Genomic DNA, 21,408 nt, shown 5'->3' with positions numbered 1-21,408 from the left:
GCAGCTGCAGCCGTTCTGTTCCCTCCACTAGGAAAGCGGAGCCACCTCAGGGTTGCTGGGCGGGATGGGTTTCGCTGTCTCTCAGCCCTATTGGCTGTGGGCGATGATTGGCGGGTGCCTGCGCCTATCGGAGGAAGCTCTCCGGCGGCCCGTCGCGCCGTGCGCCAATGGGCGGGCGGTGCGGGTGCTGTGCGGCGGTGCCGGCGGCGGGGCGATGAGAGCGGCGGTGCGGGCGGCATGGCGGATCGGAACCGGCGTCGCTCTGCGGGGCCGGGCCGGGCGCCCGCTCAGCCAGGCGGCCGGGGACGGCGGCGGTGCTGAGGGCGGCGGCGGCTCGGGGTCGCGGGAGGCGGTGGAGCGGCTGGTGCGGGAGCACCCGGTGGTGGTGTTCATGAAGGGCAGCCCGGCGCAGCCGCTCTGCGGCTTCAGCAACGCCGTGGTGCAGATCCTGCGGCTGCACGGCGTGGAGGATTACCGCGCCCACGACGTGCTGCAGGACCCCGACCTCCGCCAAGGTCAGCGCCCGGGTCACCTCTGGGTACCGCCTCCGCGGGGCCTGGCGGGCAGAGCCGGGCCGGCTGTCCTGGGGAAGGGCCCTCGGGAGCTGCCGGCAGGGCGGGCTTGGCTTAGTGCCCTCGGGCACTGCGGGAGCGGCCCTGCCCGCTTGGGCCACCTGTAACTTGGCTCTTCTGGCTTTGTTGCCTGGGCTGGGTTGGCCTCTGTTATTTTTTTGACGAGGGTAGATGGTGGGGAGAAGGGCAGCGAAGCTGGGGAAGGGGCTGGAGCCCGTGTCCTGTGAGGAGCGGCAGGGGGGTTTGGCGGTGCTTCACCGGCAGGAGTCCATGGTGCATGGGACCGGCCGCCTTATTACTCTATAACTGCATGAACGAGGCTGTAGCCAGGCGGGGATCGGCCTCTTCTCCCAGGCAACAACAGGACAGTTATAAGTTGTGCCAGGGGAGCCTTAGGTTGGATACTAAGAGGAATTTCTTCTCAGAAAGGGGGATCAGGCATTGGGGTGGGCTGCCCAGGGAGGTGTTGGAGGCACCGACCCTGGAGGTGTTTGAGGAAGGGCTGGACGTGGCACACAGTGCATGGTCCGGTTGACAGGATGGGGTTCAGTCTGTTCCGTCATGGGTTGGATTCGATGATCTTAGAGGTCTTTTCTAACCTAATTAATTCTGTGATTCTGTTTGGTGTTGGTGGAACTGGGAGTGTATCGCAGAGATGTGCCATTGAGGTTGCTGCCCAGACGCCCTGGTTTGGTTTTTGTGACCCTCGTAGTGTTGAGGAGGTCTCAGTTATCAGCAGAGCGCAGTTGTGGGTGCAGGGTGATGATTGGAGATCGGCTCTTTGTGCCACCCTGCCCTGCCTGGGTCAGAGATAGAGAGCTGCATTAGAGACCCTGAAATACTGCATTATCAGGTTTTGTCTTTCCTGTGAACAGTATGGTGAAATTTCACGTATGGCTTGGACTTGCACCACTTGATTCCCAGCTGGCACTGCCTGCTGGGATTCTCCTGATAAAGTGCAAATTTATGTTAATCATTTGCACAACAAATACTTAGTAATAGTTTCACCATTACTGCACAGGTGGTAGTAGCTATTCTATATAAGGTTTTTTGCCATTGAGGAAAGCTAGTAATCTGTTCTGGTAATGCTTTTCATGTTTCCCTCTTCAGTGAGCGTAGCTGATTGTTGAAGTTTTATGTGGTTATTTGAGAAAGTTAAAAAAAAATACATGCAAGTACATAGTAATTAGTCTTGTATGTGTGTGGCATTAACAGTTCTTGCCCAGAATACACTAAATTGAGATGTAAAGCCACGTGCTGGCATGTATCAGGTGACTTTGTTCTCCTTTGTTTTTGGTGTCATCTGACTAACTCAGTTTTTTATTAGCTCTTAGTTAAAAGGCTGATTTTTCCAGTCCTTGTTTGCTTTTCAGTTCACAACTATAATAGTTGGTATGGTATAAAAGCTTAGATACTGGAATTTCTGTGTAATGGCATCTTTTATGAGGGTTGGTTTTGTTCAAGTAAATCTTCCTCTGCCTTTGCAAGTGAGTCATGGTAATTGTCTAAACTTTGTTTACATATCTGAATTTATTAATTGTACAGTTTGCTAGTACAAACTCTTGTCTCTTCTAACAATTCATAAACTAAAAAGGAGGAAACAAAACCCTGAAATCAAACCATCATCATTTCACTTTTGGTTGAGGGGACTTTAGTGAGCCTCTGAATGGGCAGTGCCTTTATAAGGCCCTGAGCACTTGACCATGTGAGTAGATAGTATTTTCTTTTTATGTAACTTAAATTTTTCCTCCACATGAACTTGGGCTTGTGCTAGGCAAGGAGAGAGGTTATTGCCCTCCTGGCCACCGGGGCTTTAAATTGAAATTAGTGTCCTGATCAGGCCCTCCAGTGTCTAAGCTACACAGAATGCAGTCACAGAGTGTGCCCTTACACAATATCCTGCTGGTTCTCAGGTGCTTAAAGGAGTGGTTCTGGTCCTTTCCCTGCACCAGCTTTGGCACCTGTCCAGCTGTGCAGAGGGCCAGCTCATTTTATTAACTGGATCACTGGGCCTGCAAGTTGAAGCAGCGGTTTGCACAGTGAGCTGAGTGCCAGAGCCAGCATGAAGAATGGAGCTCTGAGGAGTTGGAGAATGGCACAGCCACAGCAGAATTGTTGTACTGCTTCAGCTGTATCACCTACTACACCCTAAAAGCCAGGATGTGAGGATGTGCCTGCTTCTGTGGGTGGCAGTCTCTGACAGAGGAGAGGACAGGGCTGCTCAGAGTTGCAGTTGTCTAAGTTGCCAACTGTATTCTAGCAGTGACTGCCTGAAGGGCAGGATCTGGCCTCAGTGCCAAACATTTAGATATGCACCATGTGAGCCTTGCTAGGCTCTCCCTGGGAGCCTGATCTGCTCTGCATGGGGGCTGGTCAGGGGGCGTGGAACCTTTAGCTGTGCAAGTATCAAATAAATCAGCAAAGGACTGATCTGCAAGGAAACCTCTGTATCAGAGAGCTGGCCACCAGCTTTGTGTTCACCTGAACCTAACTTCAATGTTTGAATAAATGTGCGTTTATACATTTGTAGTAGGGGCAGGCTGTTGGAGAAAGAGTAGTTCAGGCATGTCTGGATTGCTTGTTGGTTTCTTGCCTGTATCTATTGAAACACCTTATTTTTAGCTAGTTATAGTTCAATTGGTGAAACATACACCGTGCTAAAATATGGCAAGCTGTAAGGCTAGAACAACTCCCCTGCTTGCCTCTTTACCTAAAAACTCAGATCTGTGAAACTAAAGTTATTGGTACTTCATGTGATCTGTCTGAACTTGAGCTGAAGATACAGATCTCTGACACAAATCCTTATCAAAGCTGGTCTGAGAAACCTTGGCACTCTCTTGGGCTCCATGGCAATTCAGGTTTCAGTCAGCTCTCAGCTGATGGACAGTGTTAGACTGGTTCCAGTCACTGAGGCAGAGACATTTGGGATTAGATACTGGAAAATCAATGGTTTAAACTGTTGGGGTAGTTCTCCCTCAGATTATTTCATTGCTGTCTCTATCTAAGCATGGGATGCTGCCAAGCAGGTGTTGCTGATCCTTTCTCCCACCCTTGGCTAGCCTTCCCTCAGTAAAGCTTGTATCAGTGCTAATGGTACTTAGGCTTTGGAACAGGCTGCACAGGGAAGTGTTGGAGTCTCCATCCCTGGAAGTGTTTCAAAGGCATGTGGATATGACACTTTGGGGTATGGTTTACTGGTGCATGATGGTGCTGAGATAACAGTTGGATTTGGTGATCTTAGAGGTCTTTTCCAGCCTTAATGATTCTGTGATATCCATGAAAATGTGTTGCTTTTCTGGAGCAAGTATGTTAGGAATGAGAGTTGCTTGATTCAGTTCTTTGACATGGCCCATCCTTCATTAGTGCTAATGCTGCCAAGGGAGGCTGAGAATTGGTACCTGGAGCTGGGGAGAGGGGTGGGAATGTGCTGGGTACCCGTTTCTGTAGCTCTTTGCACCAATCCTGGTTTCACAGTTGCCTTAAATGTGCTGCCAGAGCTGTCAGACTGACACCCTGACCTGTGGAGTGTTTTTCCAAAGTAAACAGAGCAGAAGCTGCAGCTTCTGAAGTACAGCAAGGAGCCAGTCTGCAGAGAGGGGATGGAGATCCTTTGGGATGTCCAGAAGAATCATCCCAGATGTGCACCCCGAGTGCAGCAATTGCAGCCCTGACTTGCTGTAAGCCCAGTGCAGCAGGGTCAGGGGGTGCTGCCCAGGGGAGGGAGGGTTCAGTGTGTGACCTGGAGAGCCCCAGCTCTGAGGCATTTAAAGCAGCTTGTCCAGCACAAGAAATGCAGCACACAGAGCAAATGAGCTTCATGGTATTCTTGTTTTTATCTGAAGCTGGATAGGTCCTTGAAAGTACTATCAGTGCTTGTATGCGTGTGCAGTTGGGTCCTTGAAGAAAATATTTCTATGAAAGAATTGTTGGTGTAAATATGACCTGGGAATGCTCCTTAGCAGAAGGTTTATAATGCAGAACCCTTGGTTCTCAGTTCATGTTTAGCATCGCAGTATCTTAAGAAAAATGAGCCCTATTTCATATCTGCAGTGGCTCTTTGATGAGAGTCATCTTTAGGCATGTCTTAATCATGGAACGTGGTTTTTAATTAGAACTTCGGTGGGTTAAAAGATATTTAGAGCAGTTTAAGCAGTTTGGAGTACTCAAAAGCCAAAGAGGGTTTAAGAAAAGTATTGCTAAGTGGAAGTTGACATCAAAGCTTAAAAATGTTGCATACTGAGGAAAAAATTACAAGTGGTAATGATGGAGGTTGGATGGTTATGGGTTCCCTTTGGCCTTGGTTTATATGCTAAGCTTCATGTTTTGGGCGTATGAAACATGGGTTGTCCATGCACAAAATCTGAAGTCAGAGTAAAATATCTTAGCTGACCTATGTAGTGGTTAGAAACCCTTAGTCACAACACCCTTTTTTTCTAGGTTGATATTGTGTTAGTGGATTTTTAAAGCATGTTGTATTTTGCTAAGGGGAATTAATTATTAGCCATATTGCATCTTTTATACATTAAGTATAAAAGTATATACACTGTATATATTTCCACTTATACATATTTACTAAAAAATAAAGTGGTTTAAGCTCCAATAAAGTGAGCATAATTTCTTTACATGTTTTTTTTTTTTACCTTGAGTATTTTGAGTTTTGTCTTTTTAGTCTCTAGAGGCTAAAATGTTTTCTTAGGGGAAAACAAGTTCTCTTGTGCTATCAGCTATTCAGGTCTAATATTTGTTGGTGGGGGGTTGGCTTCCAAGGTGAGTGGGCTCTATGGTTCTGAAAAGGTTCCTCTGTAGGCTTAAGTTTGTTTTCATGCCTTTGTTGGAAAAAATCCAGGCACTGCATGTTGAAAATACATAAAAATGTTGAATTCAAAACTTGTCATCTAATCAAATACTTGTGGTTGTTATAAAAATAGGCACAGTAGGTTTTAGCTATTTCCTTTGCTACAGAAATGATGGCTTTGTGTGAAGGATCATTTAAATAAGTGGCAATTTAGATACAAGGATTCTTGTGTAATTCTTGTGTCAATTTAGATACAAGGATTCTTGTGTAATTCTTGTGTAATTCTTGTGATGTCTAAGTGCAAGCTGTTCCAGTGTGTATCAGCTGATCACTGTGTATTTTTGGGTGGTCTTACATTTGCCTTTTGTGAAGTATAGTTTTAAACTTTAGTTCTGTACTTCATAATTGTGACTTGAGCTGTGTTTTGTTAAATGAGCACTTTTAAAAAGGCTTCAGCCTTTGTGCCCCTCCCATGTGCTGGAAGGTCTGGCATTCAAAGATAAAGCAATTTGAAATTCATAAGGCCTCTACAGGGGCAAATGTATCTTGCAGCTGAAATTGCAGGAATAAGTGTAACTGTAGGAGTTCAGTAAGAGTATAAAGTATTTTAAAGTCCCTCTGGGAAATACAACAGAAAGTAAACAGTTCTCAATATTTTTCAATACTTCTCATTTCTGTAATTGTTTTAAAGTCATGTTTTCTTGTTGGGAGTAAAGAGAGATGAGTTTCTCCAGTTCCTGCTGAAGTTAGTACAGGAGCTGACTCCATATCTTTCAACCTATATCTTTGAGTCGGGGTGAGAAACGAACCTAACTTTAATACAGGGTTTTTTTTCTGATAGTGCTCTTGTTATCTTTTTGCCTTTATGGGAAAGAAATTGGAATGTCTGTGGTGGAGTCAGGTGGAAGTCATGCTTTCCTTTTAAAATACCATTCTATTAAGAGAGGGAGGGAAACCTCTAATCATTTTGTTTTTTCTTATTCAGGAATAAAAAACTACTCCAACTGGCCTACCATCCCACAAGTGTACCTCAATGGTGAATTTGTTGGTGGCTGTGATATACTCCTCCAGATGCACCAGAATGGAGATCTTGTAGAAGAGCTGAAGAAACTGGGAATCCGTTCAGCGCTGCTGGATGCAGAAAAAGACCAAGAGAAAAAGTAACATGAGAAAAACAAAATGCTGTGACACGAATAAAGCAAATCTTTGATAAGAACTTGTTGCCCATAAAGCCTTACATACTTTAGGTCAAGGAAAGCATCTGCGTGAGCTGACACTAAGTGAATGTCTCTTAGCTCATGGTATATGTAGTGATCTTGGTATTTTGATTTATGGGTATTGTGAAAATTTGAGTATAACCACTGCACTGTAAAGCAAATGTTTGTGAAAAATCTGTGTTTTAAAAAAGTTCACTTCTAAAAGCGCTCTTCTTCATTGAGGTGGGAGTAAACCAAAAGAACTAATAATATTTTTATGGGTTTTACATGTGTGATTGTCTGTTCTTTGATACATGAACCTATACGAACAGCATTTGCATTCCCTTGCTTCTCTTGAAAAAGCATTAAGTAATAGTGCATCTGTTTTTCTGTTTAACTTCTGGTGATAATACTTCCTGAGAGCCTGTAAAACCTGTGTAATCACACACAGTATAGGAGAAAAACAGTTTTCCAACAATATAGGAGAAAAAAGATTATATGAGAGTGCATGAAATATACTTTTATTCTGAAGGGTAAAAATAAACAGAACTTGTACAAATACATGTATAGTGGTCATTATTACTTTGTAACTTTCTGATGGCTTTTAACACTGCTAAGAATTGTGCCTGAATATTTTATAAAACCTTTTCTACCTCTTGCAAAACAGCTTTTCCCCGTGCTTATATACTCTGTGTATGGGAGTTCTGTGTCAGTGCTAAAATGTGGGAATTATTTAAGGCTTCAGTATTCTAGCTTGAAATAGTACAGGAGAATACTTCAGTTATTACTGTAATCTTGTATTATTTGCTTGCTATGTTTTTATATTTGTTGTGTTTCCAAGTGTTTTCTCCTGACTGATGTGCTCAGGAGAATAAGTCTTCAAACATGGGATTTACAGATGAAATGTTCATGTGGGTAAGGTGAGTGCAGCAGAAAGGTTACTGAATGGATAAATATTTCTTTGTGGAAAGTCTCTGAAGTGTTCAGTACCTACCTAACCACATTTCTCTAAATGAAAAGAAATTATATTAACCAGTGTAGCTTCAGCTCTATAGCAATACTGCTAAGGTTAAAAGCTAACCAAGCTATTTTTAAATGCAGTGTAATTAATATAAACCAGTCTGCATGTGAATTAGGCAAATGGTTGGAAATAAACTGTGTTTTATGTTGATTGTCTACAGTAGTTGCTCTTTATTTTAAATGTCTAATGAAACTGATACTACTTTTGATTGGAAGCGTAGGATGTTTTCCACTGCATGGGATATAAAATGTGTTCTGGAGAAAGAAGAAATTCTAAATGGTCAGTGAAAGATGAGAACAGGACTGGAACCTGTAGTCAGGAGAGATTTGATGTAAGTTCTGGTTCTAAATCTCTCCTGCCCACTTGAGCTAGCAGTAGAGATGATATTCTAGAACATTCTGCACAGGATTTGCCAAACTGCCAACAGTAAGCTCCCTGTATAACTGATGCAGTCAGGGTCAGCAGGGTTCGGTGCAGTGTGTGTGGTGTGGGTACTCCCAGCAGGTCTGTGCCCGTCCCTGTGTGGCCGCTGTGTAGCAGGAGCTTCCACCTGGGGCTGTGAGGCACCGAGGTGTGAGTGCAGGATTTGTTCTGTGCATGTGCCACACCACATCATGCAAAGCTTAGGGTACCAAAGAAGGTTTGTTCTGAGCATTTGAATTCAGATTAAATGAACTTTCTTATGGCTAATCACAAGTAGTTTTTGCCATTCTGAATGTAAAACAATGTTTAAAAATAGAGTAAATTTCAAAAGTCTTTGTGTTGACCTATTGAAATGAATGTACCCAGTAAACAAAAAGGTAATGAAGAAAATTTAATTATTTTCTGCTTCAGTAGTTAACTCTTAGTCTGACTACTAAATAAATCTATTAAAAAATAATCCCCCATAATTGCTTTTTTTAATAGCTCTCTAGTTTTCTGCACAAACTGACTATTTTTCAGTAATATCTGCCAGCAATTTAACATAAAGAAAATTTCAGCATTGTTAGGTAGTCTTTATTCTCTATGCAGCAAAATTTTTCTCCCGGCATGAATTCCTGCTTTTAAAAACCATGGAAGTTTTTCTATTTTTTCTACTTTCTTCCCCTCTTCAGATTTTAATTACTTGATTAATCCTTTGCATAACATACACACAGTAGTGTTTATATCAATCTCTACCTGACTGGAGCATGTTATTCAGTGAGTAGCAGGAATTCCATGAAGTGTGTGTGACAAACCCATACTGGGGAATGAAAGTGGGATTTCTGCCTGCATTCCTGTGCAAGCTGTACATTTCCAGCCAATGCGTGCATGAGCAGTTGGTCGACATTGATAAAAATGATCATGTTAAACCAGCTGCAATAAAAATAATTACCATCTTCTTAAATTGTAAACTTCAGATGCTCACAAAGAGCTTTATTTTGTTGTTGACTGAGAGTATTTCCCCCAAGAAACTAGTTCTAGGGGATCATTTTAGAAGATGGGCAGTATTGTGCACTCTGCTCATCATCCTCTGCTGTCCCTCAAACTAGAAACACTATTTCCAATCCCAAAGGGATGCTACAGAGAAAGTGATTTTTCTTTTTGAGGAAAATACCCATGCCTCTCTCGAGGAGACATTTGCACCTGCTTTTCTCATGCTCTTAGGCAGTGGGAGAAGGCAACTGATAACACTGGAGTATGGGGTGAGTACCAGTGAGTGTGCTGAGCTCACACTGGGGGCGTGGTGCCAGCTGGAAGCTCCATGAGGAATCCTTGGCCAGGAGGATGTGACAGGTTCTGTGGAATAAAGGGTGACTTTTTCTCTCCCCAGGAGGAGCAGCTTGTCTCGGGAGGTGAGGGAGGGGATGGGGAAGCTGCTGCAGCTGCTTGCTCATCCTGGGTTCCTCTGCTGTAGAGTGAAGACCAAAGAGGTAACAGTGGTCAAGATCATGCCCTGAGCAGGCTGAAGTTGCTGAGGACAGCCAAGAGCAAAATGGGGACCTGCCCTGGCTATCTTCAGTGAAGAGAGAGGCAAAACTGCCTGGTTGTGAGCTGGGTCTGCTCTGGTGGTTAGGGCAGGGGGCAGGGCTGGGCGGGAGCATTGCAGGATCAAGGTTGGGTGCGTGGAGCTGCCAGTCCCATTCCTGCTCTTTGTGTTCTTGTGTGTTGTGCCAAGCAGGAATTCTGGCTGCCTGCTCCTCTGGTGAGATGCTGCTGGATCCCTCTTGGTTGGATTGCCCTGCTGAGAGCTTGCAGGGACACACTTGTGAATGCACATGAACTTATGTGGGATTGTTACTCTAATATAGAGTCGCAGTATGAGTGTTTACCAAACTGGAAACCATTACTATAATTATTTACATTTTATTCTGAGGATATTCTTGGTGTTGCTGCTGTGCTGAAAGGCTGAACTGAGTGGACCAACTTATCCATCAGATCATACATTAATATAATATTTTGTACTTGTTAGCACTTTGTACCTCTTTGACATGAAACAAGGTGCTTTGGTTTAAGGAAATCAGATTGTTCATATTCCAGAGCTGATCTACTGTTTTAAACCTTCACCAAAGTGGGGTATAATGTTTCTTTGCTCTTCTTGAGCTGGTCCTGTAAGTAGCAAAAGGGAACAGGTTGCAAACACATGCTATTGTGCTGCTAATTTTGTGTTGGGAGCATTAAAATCAATTACCACAAAGGTTGTTTTCCTGAGAAAACAGCTGTTAACAGCTCAGGGCATATCAAGGGGTTACACAGCAAGTGTGTTTCTCAGCTTTAATGACTTGCCTTAATTTTGCCACCAAATGTTTGGACATGGTCATTATTCTTCATTGCTTGTCTGCTCTGAAAAAAATAACTTTATACCATCTAAATGCCCTGAAACACTTAAGTGACTTTATATTAGGTCTGACAAATATTTTCATGTTCTCACTGAGTTCTCTGGTTCTCTTTAAAAAGTAGGCTAGAAATCTTTGGCAGGAGTTTTCTGGGAGCCTGTCAATACTAACAAAGTGCAGAGAAAACAACCAAGCTTGAGAACATGAAATCGAAGAATTGTAGCAAAGAAAATCTCTCCTGAGCTGTCACCAAGAATCCCAGCAAGACCCTGGCAGTGCCTGCCTCGAAGAAGGGCAATATTAAAAAGCAGAGCTGGCAGCCTGATCAATAAATCCCTGTCCAATCTGATTTGCATGTCCCTTCTGCCAGATCTTCTGCCAGAAGATCAAACCAGATCTTCTTACACAGGTTTGTTCAATATCCATATTACAGGACTGTGGAAGAAAAAAACACTCATGAGTTACAAGATACATGTCACCTGTGAGTTAAGGAATCTGTGAGAAAAGGTGGAAAGACAAGAAGGAAAGGGAAAGAGAAAGAGTTTGGATTGTTACTGGTGCTGGGTGGTAGGCCAAGCTTGTTTTTTGGCTAAAAGAGTTGAGGTGAACACACTGCTCTGTAAAGGGCTGTGGTTCATTATCTGGTTTTGGATTTTCCTTTGGGATGCTGCTTGTTCCATTTAACAGCTCTGTCAAAGCAGTGCTGTCTCTGATGTGACCTGATCATGGCCTTGCTGATTTAACTACTTGAGGCCTTTCCTAGAATCTCCCAGGGAAAGCAGGTTTTAGTTACACAGAAAATAGGACTGAAATGGCTAAGTGGATTCAGGCTTTAGTTTCAACAATTTTTTCCAATCATCCAGCTTCTTGTTATGCCTTGTATTTCTGGAAGTAAGGGAGTAGGCCAGGAGCAAAGGAAAGACCATGATACTCCATAAAATCCATGGTAGTCATAGGGTGTAACGGAGATGAATGCACAGTGCTGTATGTAATCAACAAGATGTTAATTTAGCAAACAACAGGGAAAATTATTTTTTCTTTACATTTTTGCAACAATTTTATATAAAAAGCCACGAGACTTTTCCTGCCTAGGTGCAGGCATGTATGTCTGTATTTGTAGTTACATATTGTCCCTCCTAATTTAAAACTTGCATGAGGGACCTACTTAGAATCTTTTAAAGGTAACCTTCTGTAAAATTTTGCCAGGCATTTAACATTAAATTAAGTTAAAAGGGGCTTTGGATGAGTATTGAATTAAAAAAAATCATAAACTTTTTTGACTTATATAAGCACAGCCTTCAAAGCATGAAGGATTTTATGTACAATTTAGCCTCAGAATAGTGAAAGAAATCTTCAATTTGTACACTAATGAAAACTGAAATACAAAAGTTATTTGTTACTGGTATGATAATAGCTATAGAGAGAATAAATTTTTGGAGCCTTTAGTCTTAAACCTATGATCTAGTGAGTGAAAACCACATGCTTTTACAGGGTGCATCTCAAGAAGCATTTTAGAGCTTTCAAATACACACTACAAGGAGTATCTTTGAAATACTACTTGTCAGATAGGATTTCCCCATTGATTGGTAATACTATGAAATCTACCATTTCTACTCTTTTTCATAATTTCACTTGTCTAAATTCTAACCAACTCTTCAAGTAGATTTTTTTCCTTGAAGAAAGGATAGGCATTTTCTGAGAAGCAGCACATGATGTGCTCTATGAAGACTGGATACACATTTAAACCTTCACAGCTCAGGAAAAGAGCAGATTTAGGGCTGGTATTCAAGAATGCTTTGTACTGCTGATTAAAAGAAAATATACACATTCTAGTATTCTTCAGTATTCCATTTATTTACTCATCCATCTGTGATACTTCATGAGAGACAAGCAATAGGATGTGAAAGGAAACAATTGCAAAAATATTGATAGTGTCTGCAAATAAACGAGACACCTTGATGGCCGAGGAAAGCCGCCCAGGTTCTTCCCGGGGAGACGCTCTGGGGCGAGCGGCCATGGCCACCCAGGAGATGGTGCTGTTGGACCGGGGAAGCGGCACAGCCCTGACCCAGAAGCATCTTTCAATGCAGTCCTGCCTGTTTTCCATCTGTGTTGCATTTTACTCTTTGGGGTGCTCGTTTTCCTTGGGAGAAGCCGGTGCCGGTGTTACCGACCCAGGCACACACCGCGATGCCGCTCCCAGCCCTCGCCGGAGATGCCGGCCGTGCCTGAGGGCGCTGCTGCTCGCCGGGACCGAGAGATGGTAACGCCGCGGCGGGGAGCAGCTCCACAGCGCGCTGCCCTGCCCGGAGCCGCCGCCTGAGCAGCGCTGTGCCCCAGCCGGGCTCCCGCAGCCCCGCTGCCTCTCCGGGGAGCAGCGCGCCCGCTCCGGGGCTCCTCGGGGACCCGCCGGCTCCCTGCCGCTTCCCGGCCTTTTCCCTGCCGCTTCCCGGCAGCTTCCCGGCAGCTTCCCTGCCGCTTCCCTGCGCCATCCCCGGAGCAGGCGGCCCCAGGTCCCGCACACGTGCCCGCTCGCCAAGGTAAGCGCCAGCGGGGCCCGGGGCAGCCCCGGCCGTGCCCCACACGGACCCGCCTCACGGCCGGGCACCTGTGGGCCCTGCGAGCGCCGAGCCTGAGGGCGGATCGGGGTGGGAAGATCGGAGGTGGCAAAGGGGAATTTGGGGTTCTTTCGGTCTCTCGGCAGAGCAGGGGGTCAGAGGGTTGTGGTGACATTTTCTTGTCGATTTAATGTTTTGTTAGCATCCTCTCAGCTCATTGGGTTCAGAGGCTTCAAACGTGGCCAGGAAAGATGAGCAGGAGCTGGAACAGGTTTGTGGATGCCCTGGGAGTAGCTGTAGCAACATGAAGTCACCAGGCTGGGGACTTGAGGAATATTTAATGGAAGGGAACGTCAAAGGCCTTTCCCCAGTTGCTTCTGTCTTTGAGTAATCTGCATGTGTAACCAGGTAGTGACCAGGGTTTTAAATGTGATATAAATGTAACTCCCCACTTCTTCAGCCTGAGGTTTTTATCTGAATGGGTATAACCAAAATAAGATCTTTTTCTTGACAGGCAGAGAGGCCAAAAGCAAACCTCCTGGAGGTGTCTGGGTGGGTTACGAGGCCTCCCTGCTTGCAGCCACCCCTGTGCTGTGCGTGAGCCATTTTGAGTTTGTGGCACCCACTGCTCTGTGGCTGAAGTGAGCATGGCCAGGGGTGGAGGTGAAGTGGCTGGTGAGGAAAGAGCCACCAGAGAGAGGATGGCCAAACCTCCTTTGCAGTAGAACCACTTGAGGATTATGTCTGTTGTGCTGCATTCTAGTCCTTTCTTTTTAAATCATTAACAGCAATTCAATAGCCATTGGTAGGGTTCTATTTTTTTTTTCCCTTAACAATGAATGATTTAAAGCTCAGCTGACATTCTGTGGGGGCTTTTGCTACATGAGTAATGATTTGGCATGAGCTGGATAGGGAAGCAGTCTGCTGTCTAGCCATGTTTAGGTGTGCCAGCAGAAGGAAACCAGAATTCAGGAAGGAGTTTAACAAGCCCAAAGCAAGCCTGTTCAAATTCCTTTGCTTTTCATGTGAACTTGAGGTACAGTTCAGCTCACTCTGCCAAACTGTCAAGTTTTCAGGCAGGAACTGGGTGTTCCTTGGGGCTGAGGAGTGAGAGCTCTGAGCAGGAGATGGCTCAGGGCTCAGGCCACAGCTTTAACATCATCCCAAACACCTCTGTCTCAGAAAGACAAGCTCTTCCTGCATATTGAGGAGTCTCAGCAGCCACCAGACAGTAATTGACGCACCTTGTTTTAGGGACCATTTTGCACGGAGCTCTTGGATGAAATGAAGCACTGACTCAAACATGGGAGACCTCTCTGCTCTGAGACCCCAGAGCACCAAGCTGCAGTGCCAGTCCTCCTCTCACCGCAGCAGCTTTGCAGGTCTCTCTGAGCCAGGAACCCTGTCCCAGCAAGAGGAAGGGTGTGCCCTCTTCCCCCTGCCAGGTGCCCAAGTGCTTCACTTGAGATGGGCAATGATGGCTTGACCTCCCTGCCATGCAGCCTTTCCATGTCTGGAAGGAAGTACCCTAATCACTGCACTATTGCATACAAGCAGTTTCCAACACCATCTTGCTGCTGGTATGGATTACACACCCCAGGTTTGCCAGGTACTGTCCAAATACTGCCTTTGGAAAGGATTACAAAAGGAGTAGGTGCCTGTTTTCCCAGCTTGGGCCAGAGCCATGGGTCATTTCATTACAGTATGAAATTTCAGACCAAAATGCCTCCTTTTTTGGTGCCTACATCCTGATATCCTGATTTTTAGTTCTTAATCAATATGCAGGAAGGGATTCAAGACAAGATTGCATCTGTAGCTGATAGCAGACATATTAATGTAATACAGTCCTGTTGCTTAGTGGGAAATAAATACAAAAAAAACTGTCTGAAATTTCAGAGCATCTGGGCTCTGGTTGTGTTGAGAGGATTTGTCACAAAAGCTCCTGAGGGAAGAGTAGAGGAAGATGCCATGAATTCCACTTAAGAACAATAATAGAGTCTGGAGGACATGTATGTTGCCAACAACAGTAACACTGGGCAAACAAAGAGGAAATCAGTACAACTGAGTGTCAGGGAACCCTTCCCAACCTGAAAATCTAACCTAAGCTTTCCAATACATTGATTTATTAATAAGTGTAAAGGCTAGATGAAAGGGAAATAAAAAGGAAGCATGGTGCACTACAAAATACTAGAGTTATAAAATAAGAGTGCTTCAGGTGTGTCAGTCAGGAGAGCTGGAATAATTAACTGCTGGTTCAGAAACTGGATCATCGAAAATTAAAGGCAGAAATTAAAGAAGATAAGGACATTGCTGAGAATCTAAATGATTTGTTTGCAGCTCTCAGCACAGAGAATATCAGAGTGATACCTACTGGGACTTGCTCCTTTCTGGTAATCAAGATGTGTCAGAAGGAAGAGCTGGAACAAATCGATAATTTAAAAAGCAGCAAATCATCAGCTCCAGATGGTATATTGAAAAGTTTTGAAGGAGCTTAGTATGAAATAGCTGATCTGCAGCAAAAATATGCCTTCCTTAATTAAAAACAGCTATTTTGCTGGAGAAGTGGAAGGTAACAGTTGTACCCAGAGTCGAAAACAGGATTGAGATAATTTGAGAAAGCACACACTCTCTATACCCAGATATACACTTCTGTTTTATAAGCTGGTTGAAGACAGAATATAAAGTAGGGGAAAAAAAAAGAAAAAGGGTAGTATCTAAAGAGCAAAGTTTCTGCAGGAAGGAGTCATGCCTCATCACATTAATCTGTTTTAACTCCAACAGGGACACACTCATAGTGGGCAAATAAGAAGGGACCACTGTAATTTAGATAAACCTCAAAGGCTCTTTGGCCTAGGCAGGATACTGTGAAACAAAGACAGGAGAGCTTGCTGCAAATCTCTTGTCTGATGAGACTGTGCTGGGCTGCATGCCCAAAGGAGCCCAGACCACCCTTGACATCTCCATGGTGCATCAGGCCTGTGACTTGTTCCTGCTGTGCAACAGTGACATCCCCCCCTGTGATGCCAAACCCTGCCTTCAGCTGTCCTGGGAGGTGAGACACCAACAAGGGGATGAGTGACCCCTTTCCAGCCCCTGAGAAAGCAGAGCAGAGCTTGTTTCTGTGTGTCTGTCAGGCTCATGGGTCTGAAAAGGTGAACATTGGTGAGAAGGTTACACACTGCTTTTAAATTTGAAGTCCTACAGAGGACGGAGAGGCTGCTGTGGGGAACTGCAGGAGGCCAGCAGCTGAGGAGCATCAGTGCCAGCTGTGTGGGAAACTCTTCCTGGGGGTAGCACCAAGGCAGCATCTTTGTGGTGAAGGCATTCATGGGGACAGAAAAATATGAACAAAACATTTAAGACCTTCTAAATTGTTAGGTAAAGGCAGGGGCTGGCTGGCAGAATGCTTTTTACTACCGTCACTCACTAGAAGCAGGTCTGGTATTATTTAAAAAAAAAATAAAGAAGGAATTTGGTTATAGCAAAATAGAAAATGAATACAACAAAGCATCTAATTTCAGAAGAAGAAATAAGAGGGAATGTGTTACTTTTCCCTCCCAGTGCTATGTGTGAATTAATTAGATACAATATCAATGTCAACATTGTTTAACAAAAACCCTGCATGTTTATAGAGAATACTCTGGATGCACTGAGAGAAAAATCCATACCTTTTCCCTTAGAGGGAATCCATAAGAATCCATACCTTTACCCTTAAAAACATAGTTTTTTCCTATCTTAATTTTATGCAAATTGAGACCATTTGTGGACTCCTTATTGTGTTCTTTGTTCCCATATCCTGTTTCAGAGGTATTTCCCTGCTTCTGTTCTGTCAGTGAAGGTTGACAAACTGACCATGTCACCATGAAAAAAAAAATCAGTAGGATTTTGTGCAATAGCTTAAAAACCCCAAACAACCAACCACCAAATCTTTAACAAGTATTCATACAAATGCACAGTTTTCATCAACTTCAACCAGAGGTTCTTTGCTCTTTCAGGCAGACATCAGAACTACTACCTCCTTCTTTCTCACTTGTTTTTGCCTGTCAGTCCTTCTCTATTTCTTCTCATCTTTTCTATGTATTCTTCCCTCAGCCCTAGTGTCTTCCCTTGCTCTCACAGGTGTGTGATGCTGCTGTTGCCCATCTTCTTCTGTACCTGCTCCTGCCTCCTCACAGCCTTGTCAGCTCACAGCTGTGCCAGCTCTGGTGCCCAGCCAGAGTCAATTATGCCAGCAGAACTAATTAGAAGGCACAAGATGCTGTGCCTCATTCTTGAGATTTGTACAGCTCACCACCTCGGTGTGCTCTGCTGATCAGGAAATACTGATTTATAGTAACAAAAACTATAACAAAAAATATTTAAGTTTTTCTAGGCTTATGGAATAACCTGCTGTTTTTCTCTTTGGTCTGTTCTGTGCAATTATTTTTGTATTAATAACCTCTAGTATACAGCACTTGTATTTGGTGGGGAACAGCATCAGCCAGGAAATGCCTGGAGAAGTGCTGTATTTATGGATGATAAACTAGGCTGTAGATTTTAGAAAGACTGTGTTTTACCTTTTCCTTTAAATTTTCTTATGCAGTCACATAAGGGAGGAAAGGATGGTGCAGAGGTGCCCAGGACACTTTTAAATGAGCTAATTTAGATGCAAAGCCAGTTTTGCCACGGCAGCATGGAGCAGAGCAGCATGGCTGATTCACTCAGCTCCCCAGCAGTCCCCTGGGTCCCACTGCTCAGCCTTTTCAATGCTCTTTTCTGCAAGAAAATCTCCCCTCTCTGATGCCATGGGATGCTGTGGCGCATGTCATCACACAGTAATTCAGCTGCTTGATGTGACAGTTTGCTGATTTACAGGCTTGTGGGCTTCTCCAGATGCAAGATCCACAGCAGAATTGAATGGCTAATGCTTCAGGGTCAGTAGGTTTGGGTCCTTTCTTCCCATTCATGAAAACACCCACAACTGTCAAAGCTCAAGAGAACTAAGACCCTACGAAAAACCTGAGCCACTTGCACACCAATGCCATCAGCAGAAGCTTCTTTGAGCTGGTTTTCATGTCTGAGACTCAGACCAACATGTCGTGATCATGTTATTTCAACATCAGCAGGATAGCAGACAGCTCTGACATTTCTTCCCTCACCCAAAACTACTTTGGGCTAGATAAAACAATAAGATCTCAGTGATGGTTGCCCAGAGCAGTTCTCAAAACCACTTTATTCATCATTAAGACAAAGAAAATTGTCCTCAGTCGCAGGAGTAAGGAGTAGGAAATAGAGATTACAGATACAATCTTGGGGAAAAGCTTTGTGATAATTATTGTTAATGTCTTGTGAACTCCTCTAAGATGACCAAGTTGTGACTGTTCATCTGGGCTCCACCTAGCAGAAGAATGCCTACATGTTTCCTGATCATCCTGCCAGCATAAGGCAAACTGTCACTATACAGCTTGTGGTTACTTGTTTTCTTCCTGTCTCCTTCCCCCAAGGCTAAACGGTCTTCAGTCTGGTAGAAAAGTTGTTTTTAATCTTTTACCTCACAAAAAAGCTGTAATAGGAGAATGTGACTTCAAATCTCATGTTGAGGAGAATTTACTATATAGTTTTCTGTCTGGAGAAGCCAAGTTAAAAGAAAATTAAATCAAATTTTTCTCAGAAGAGGGATATAATTTTGTCTGGTCAGCTATTGCGAGTTTGTTTTCCTGAACTGCTGAGTTCAGCTGGAACTTTAGGTGCTTGGTCTCTTTGAAAATCAGGCCTGGGGCTTCCAAATGCAGGCAAAGGGCCATGGTGGTTTATATAGCAACTGGCACAGAGGATGAAATACAGCCTCTCTCTTTCAGAGGGATCTTCTTACTGCAAGGACTTCAGGGACTGTGAGTACCGAGCCCTGGCTGTTTAAAGTCCTTTCTGCTTTGAGGTATTCCACCAGGGAGTGCAGTCTCCAAATTCAGCACAAAATGAGCAATCCCAAACAGGACACTGCTTCTGAACCCCCTCTAGATTATTATTTGACATTATTATTTTTTCTTGTGGAGATCATAAAGAGTGCACAATGAAGCCCTACCACATATTTTCTAAAGAATACTGGGAGCTGGTATCCTGAGAATATGACAGGAACCTCTCATAGATAAACCTTGAGGTTTATGAGGTAACCAAATCCATGTTTCATTGTAGTGTAGTGGGGTTAATACTTCATTCTGCTCACTCTCCTGCTTTGTTTGGCATTTCAAATGCTGAATCTCATCTGACTGCTGTAATTTTAACTCCTGGTTTTTAGATGTCTGCTTCTAGTTGACCATGCTGTGTTGCCATTTTGCTTTTTTGATTTGGATGTGTCCATTTAGATCTTCTGAAAACAAATTTACTCTATTCTGGCATGGAGAACTTTCCCAGCAAGTCCCAGAGATTGATTTTGGGAGACTTACTTGACATTGAGATCACATCCTGGAGGATGGTGGTGTTGAACTATAATTGGTTTCTCAGAGTTGATTTTCTCCTCTTATTAGCTCACAGAGCAGATGAGTGATTCACTCACTTAACTCTAGATTGGTTCATGAGATTGAAGAGCCTGTCCTTGCACTCATATTTTAAACATCTCCTGCCATTTCTTTATAAACAGCCAGTTGAATGATACTGAGTTTGAACCCAAAGTACTTATTTTCTTTACCACATTGAAGCACAGCTCAGAGCATCCAGAGTCTGGTGTAGCTGTTGAGAAAATACACTGCTCCAAACATGCTGCTTTTGTTGATATAGCCCACTGGAGCTCAGCAAATGTGCATTACCTTTATTACCATGATAGCACAAGTCCATGTGCTTTCTGATGAAATGCAAAGAGGCATTTACATTTCTCTTCTGCTTGTAATTAGGGCAGAGCAGACAGGAGGAGACCCTGACCTTTTATATCAGTTTGTACAGGGGCTGTGGTCATGATGCCAGAGCAGGAACTGTGAGACTCTTTAAGCTTTGTTAATGACTCTGCTGGAGATGCTTCCTCCAGGGCTCAGGTTCTGCTCCCCTTATATCAATGACTTAACCGAATTTTTTTAAACAATGAGCTAACACTAATTAACCCACAGAGCAGGGTTTGTCCTCAGGCCTGTTTCTGCAGTGTCAGTGACAAGTGACCAGAGACACTGGGTTTGCTTGTGCTGTCTGTGTGTCCTCCTTGGGAAAATGGGGAGCAAGTGGTGGGATATATGTTGTCTTATATATCAAGAGTTCTATTATCATTATAGTGCAAGGATTTCATATCACCAGAGTTTCATACCTCCTCAATGTTTCTCACAGGCAGCCCCTCTAAGCACTGACTGTTCCTGATCCTTGCAGCAGCCACCTGACTTCAGATCCCACCAATCCACTCTTTTATACCACTGTTCTTCTTGGCTACAGGTGTGGCCTGTTAAGATCAGGCCTGCTCCTAATCTTTAGCAATTGGTTCAGCTGCAACTCTTTAGGGGATATGATTACATTCTATACCACCTTCATTTACCCATACTGTATCCCCCTACAGGATCCACATGCTAAAAAGCATTTTGCTGTGGTGCTGCTATGTCCCAACTAGTGTGCAACACCTGGGTAGGTTTTAACAGGACTCAGGCAAACACTGACATCTGCATGGAGTTGTCTACCTGTGAAATGGCTGTCTGTGCTTGGTTTGTAGTCAATGATGGTCTGTCAGTCCTGCCAGAGTGGTCCAGAGAGGTGTCCAAGCATCAGGGCCTCAGTTCAGTTGCTTAAACCTGTCTGGTGCCATTTGAGATATCCTGGAGTTGTTTGGACATCCCCAGAGAGCTGCAGATTTAGCACAGGACTTTTGCTGTCCTGGAAGCTGCAGGCCACACCAGGCACCTGCACACAGTCAGACCTAGCTGTCTGCTTGAGGGCAGGCTGAAATGCTCTCCAGGGTCTGCTCACTGTATCAGCAAACTCTGCCAGAGATTGCACCCTGCACCCAGCACTCACATGCAGACACCTGGATGGAAGCACCTTCACCTCCAGCTGCACCCAGTCCCCTGTGGCTGAAGGTACAGCTCTGGCTCCCAGAGACATTTGGAGTTAAAATTGTAGGTGAGCAGCTCCTGAGGGCAAGGGATTCAGCTTATTTTAATGGCTGCTACAGGAGCAAAAGTGTCCTCTGAAAATGCCTTCATCAAACTGGCTGCAGAGGGACACTAGGCATGCAGCTGTTTAACTTTCAGGTTAAGAAAGTGAAAAGCATCCCACCTTTAGATGAGATGTTATCCTGTTAACTCCACTGACCCAGAAACAGTTTTCTCCAGTTACCTGCAGGAGAGGCCATATGGGAGACACAGTAATGATACTCTGAACCTCAGGAGCATCTTGAATATTTCTGAGCTTTGCAAAATGATGTTGAGTTGGAACTGAGCCATGCACAAGCTAAAAACTTATGGTTTTTTTCCTTTTTCCAGATAACATTTTGCACCTTTGCAGCCCAAAAAATCTGTGGAAAT

The 21,408-nt window shown here is 44.1% G+C and overlaps 2 protein-coding genes across 3 annotated transcripts in view; both read left to right on the top strand.

The window, feature by feature from the left end:
- Positions 1 to 88: 88 nt before the first annotated feature.
- GLRX5 (glutaredoxin 5) lies at positions 89 to 7,739 on the top strand. Its single transcript, XM_005483192.3, has 2 exons — positions 89 to 515; positions 6,353 to 7,739. Exons 1-2 carry the CDS (start codon positions 104 to 106, stop codon positions 6,529 to 6,531), a joined length of 591 nt encoding a protein of 196 aa, XP_005483249.3. The 5' UTR covers positions 89 to 103; the 3' UTR covers positions 6,532 to 7,739.
- Positions 7,740 to 12,423: 4,684 nt separating this feature from the next.
- The window catches only part of LOC102069867 (protein TUNAR), a 163,114-nt gene continuing 154,129 nt past the window's right edge, over positions 12,424 to 21,408 (top strand). The window contains exon 1 of one of the 2 annotated variants that reach the window (XM_074542407.1): positions 12,424 to 12,919. The gene's annotated coding sequence lies outside the window, so the exon portion shown is untranslated. The remainder of the gene's footprint in view (positions 12,920 to 21,408) is intronic. The other variant, XM_074542405.1, reaches the window with a different exon arrangement.

The sequence above is a fragment of the Zonotrichia albicollis genome, chromosome 6 (genome assembly GCF_047830755.1).
Source record: "Zonotrichia albicollis isolate bZonAlb1 chromosome 6, bZonAlb1.hap1, whole genome shotgun sequence".
Classification (NCBI taxonomy): domain Eukaryota; kingdom Metazoa; phylum Chordata; class Aves; order Passeriformes; family Passerellidae; genus Zonotrichia; species Zonotrichia albicollis.
This window is presented reverse-complemented; position numbering and strand designations above follow the sequence as displayed.

What these genes read in the sequence shown, in the direction of transcription:
- GLRX5 (XM_005483192.3), top strand. Translation starts at nt 104, where the DNA reads ATGATTGGCGGGTGCCTGCGCCTATCGGAGGAAGCTCTCCGGCGGCCC. An exon ending in GGACCCCGACCTCCGCCAAG is followed by an intron (nt 516 to 6,352) that starts GTCAGCGCCCGG and finishes TTTCTTATTCAG; the next exon opens with GAATAAAAAACTACTCCAAC.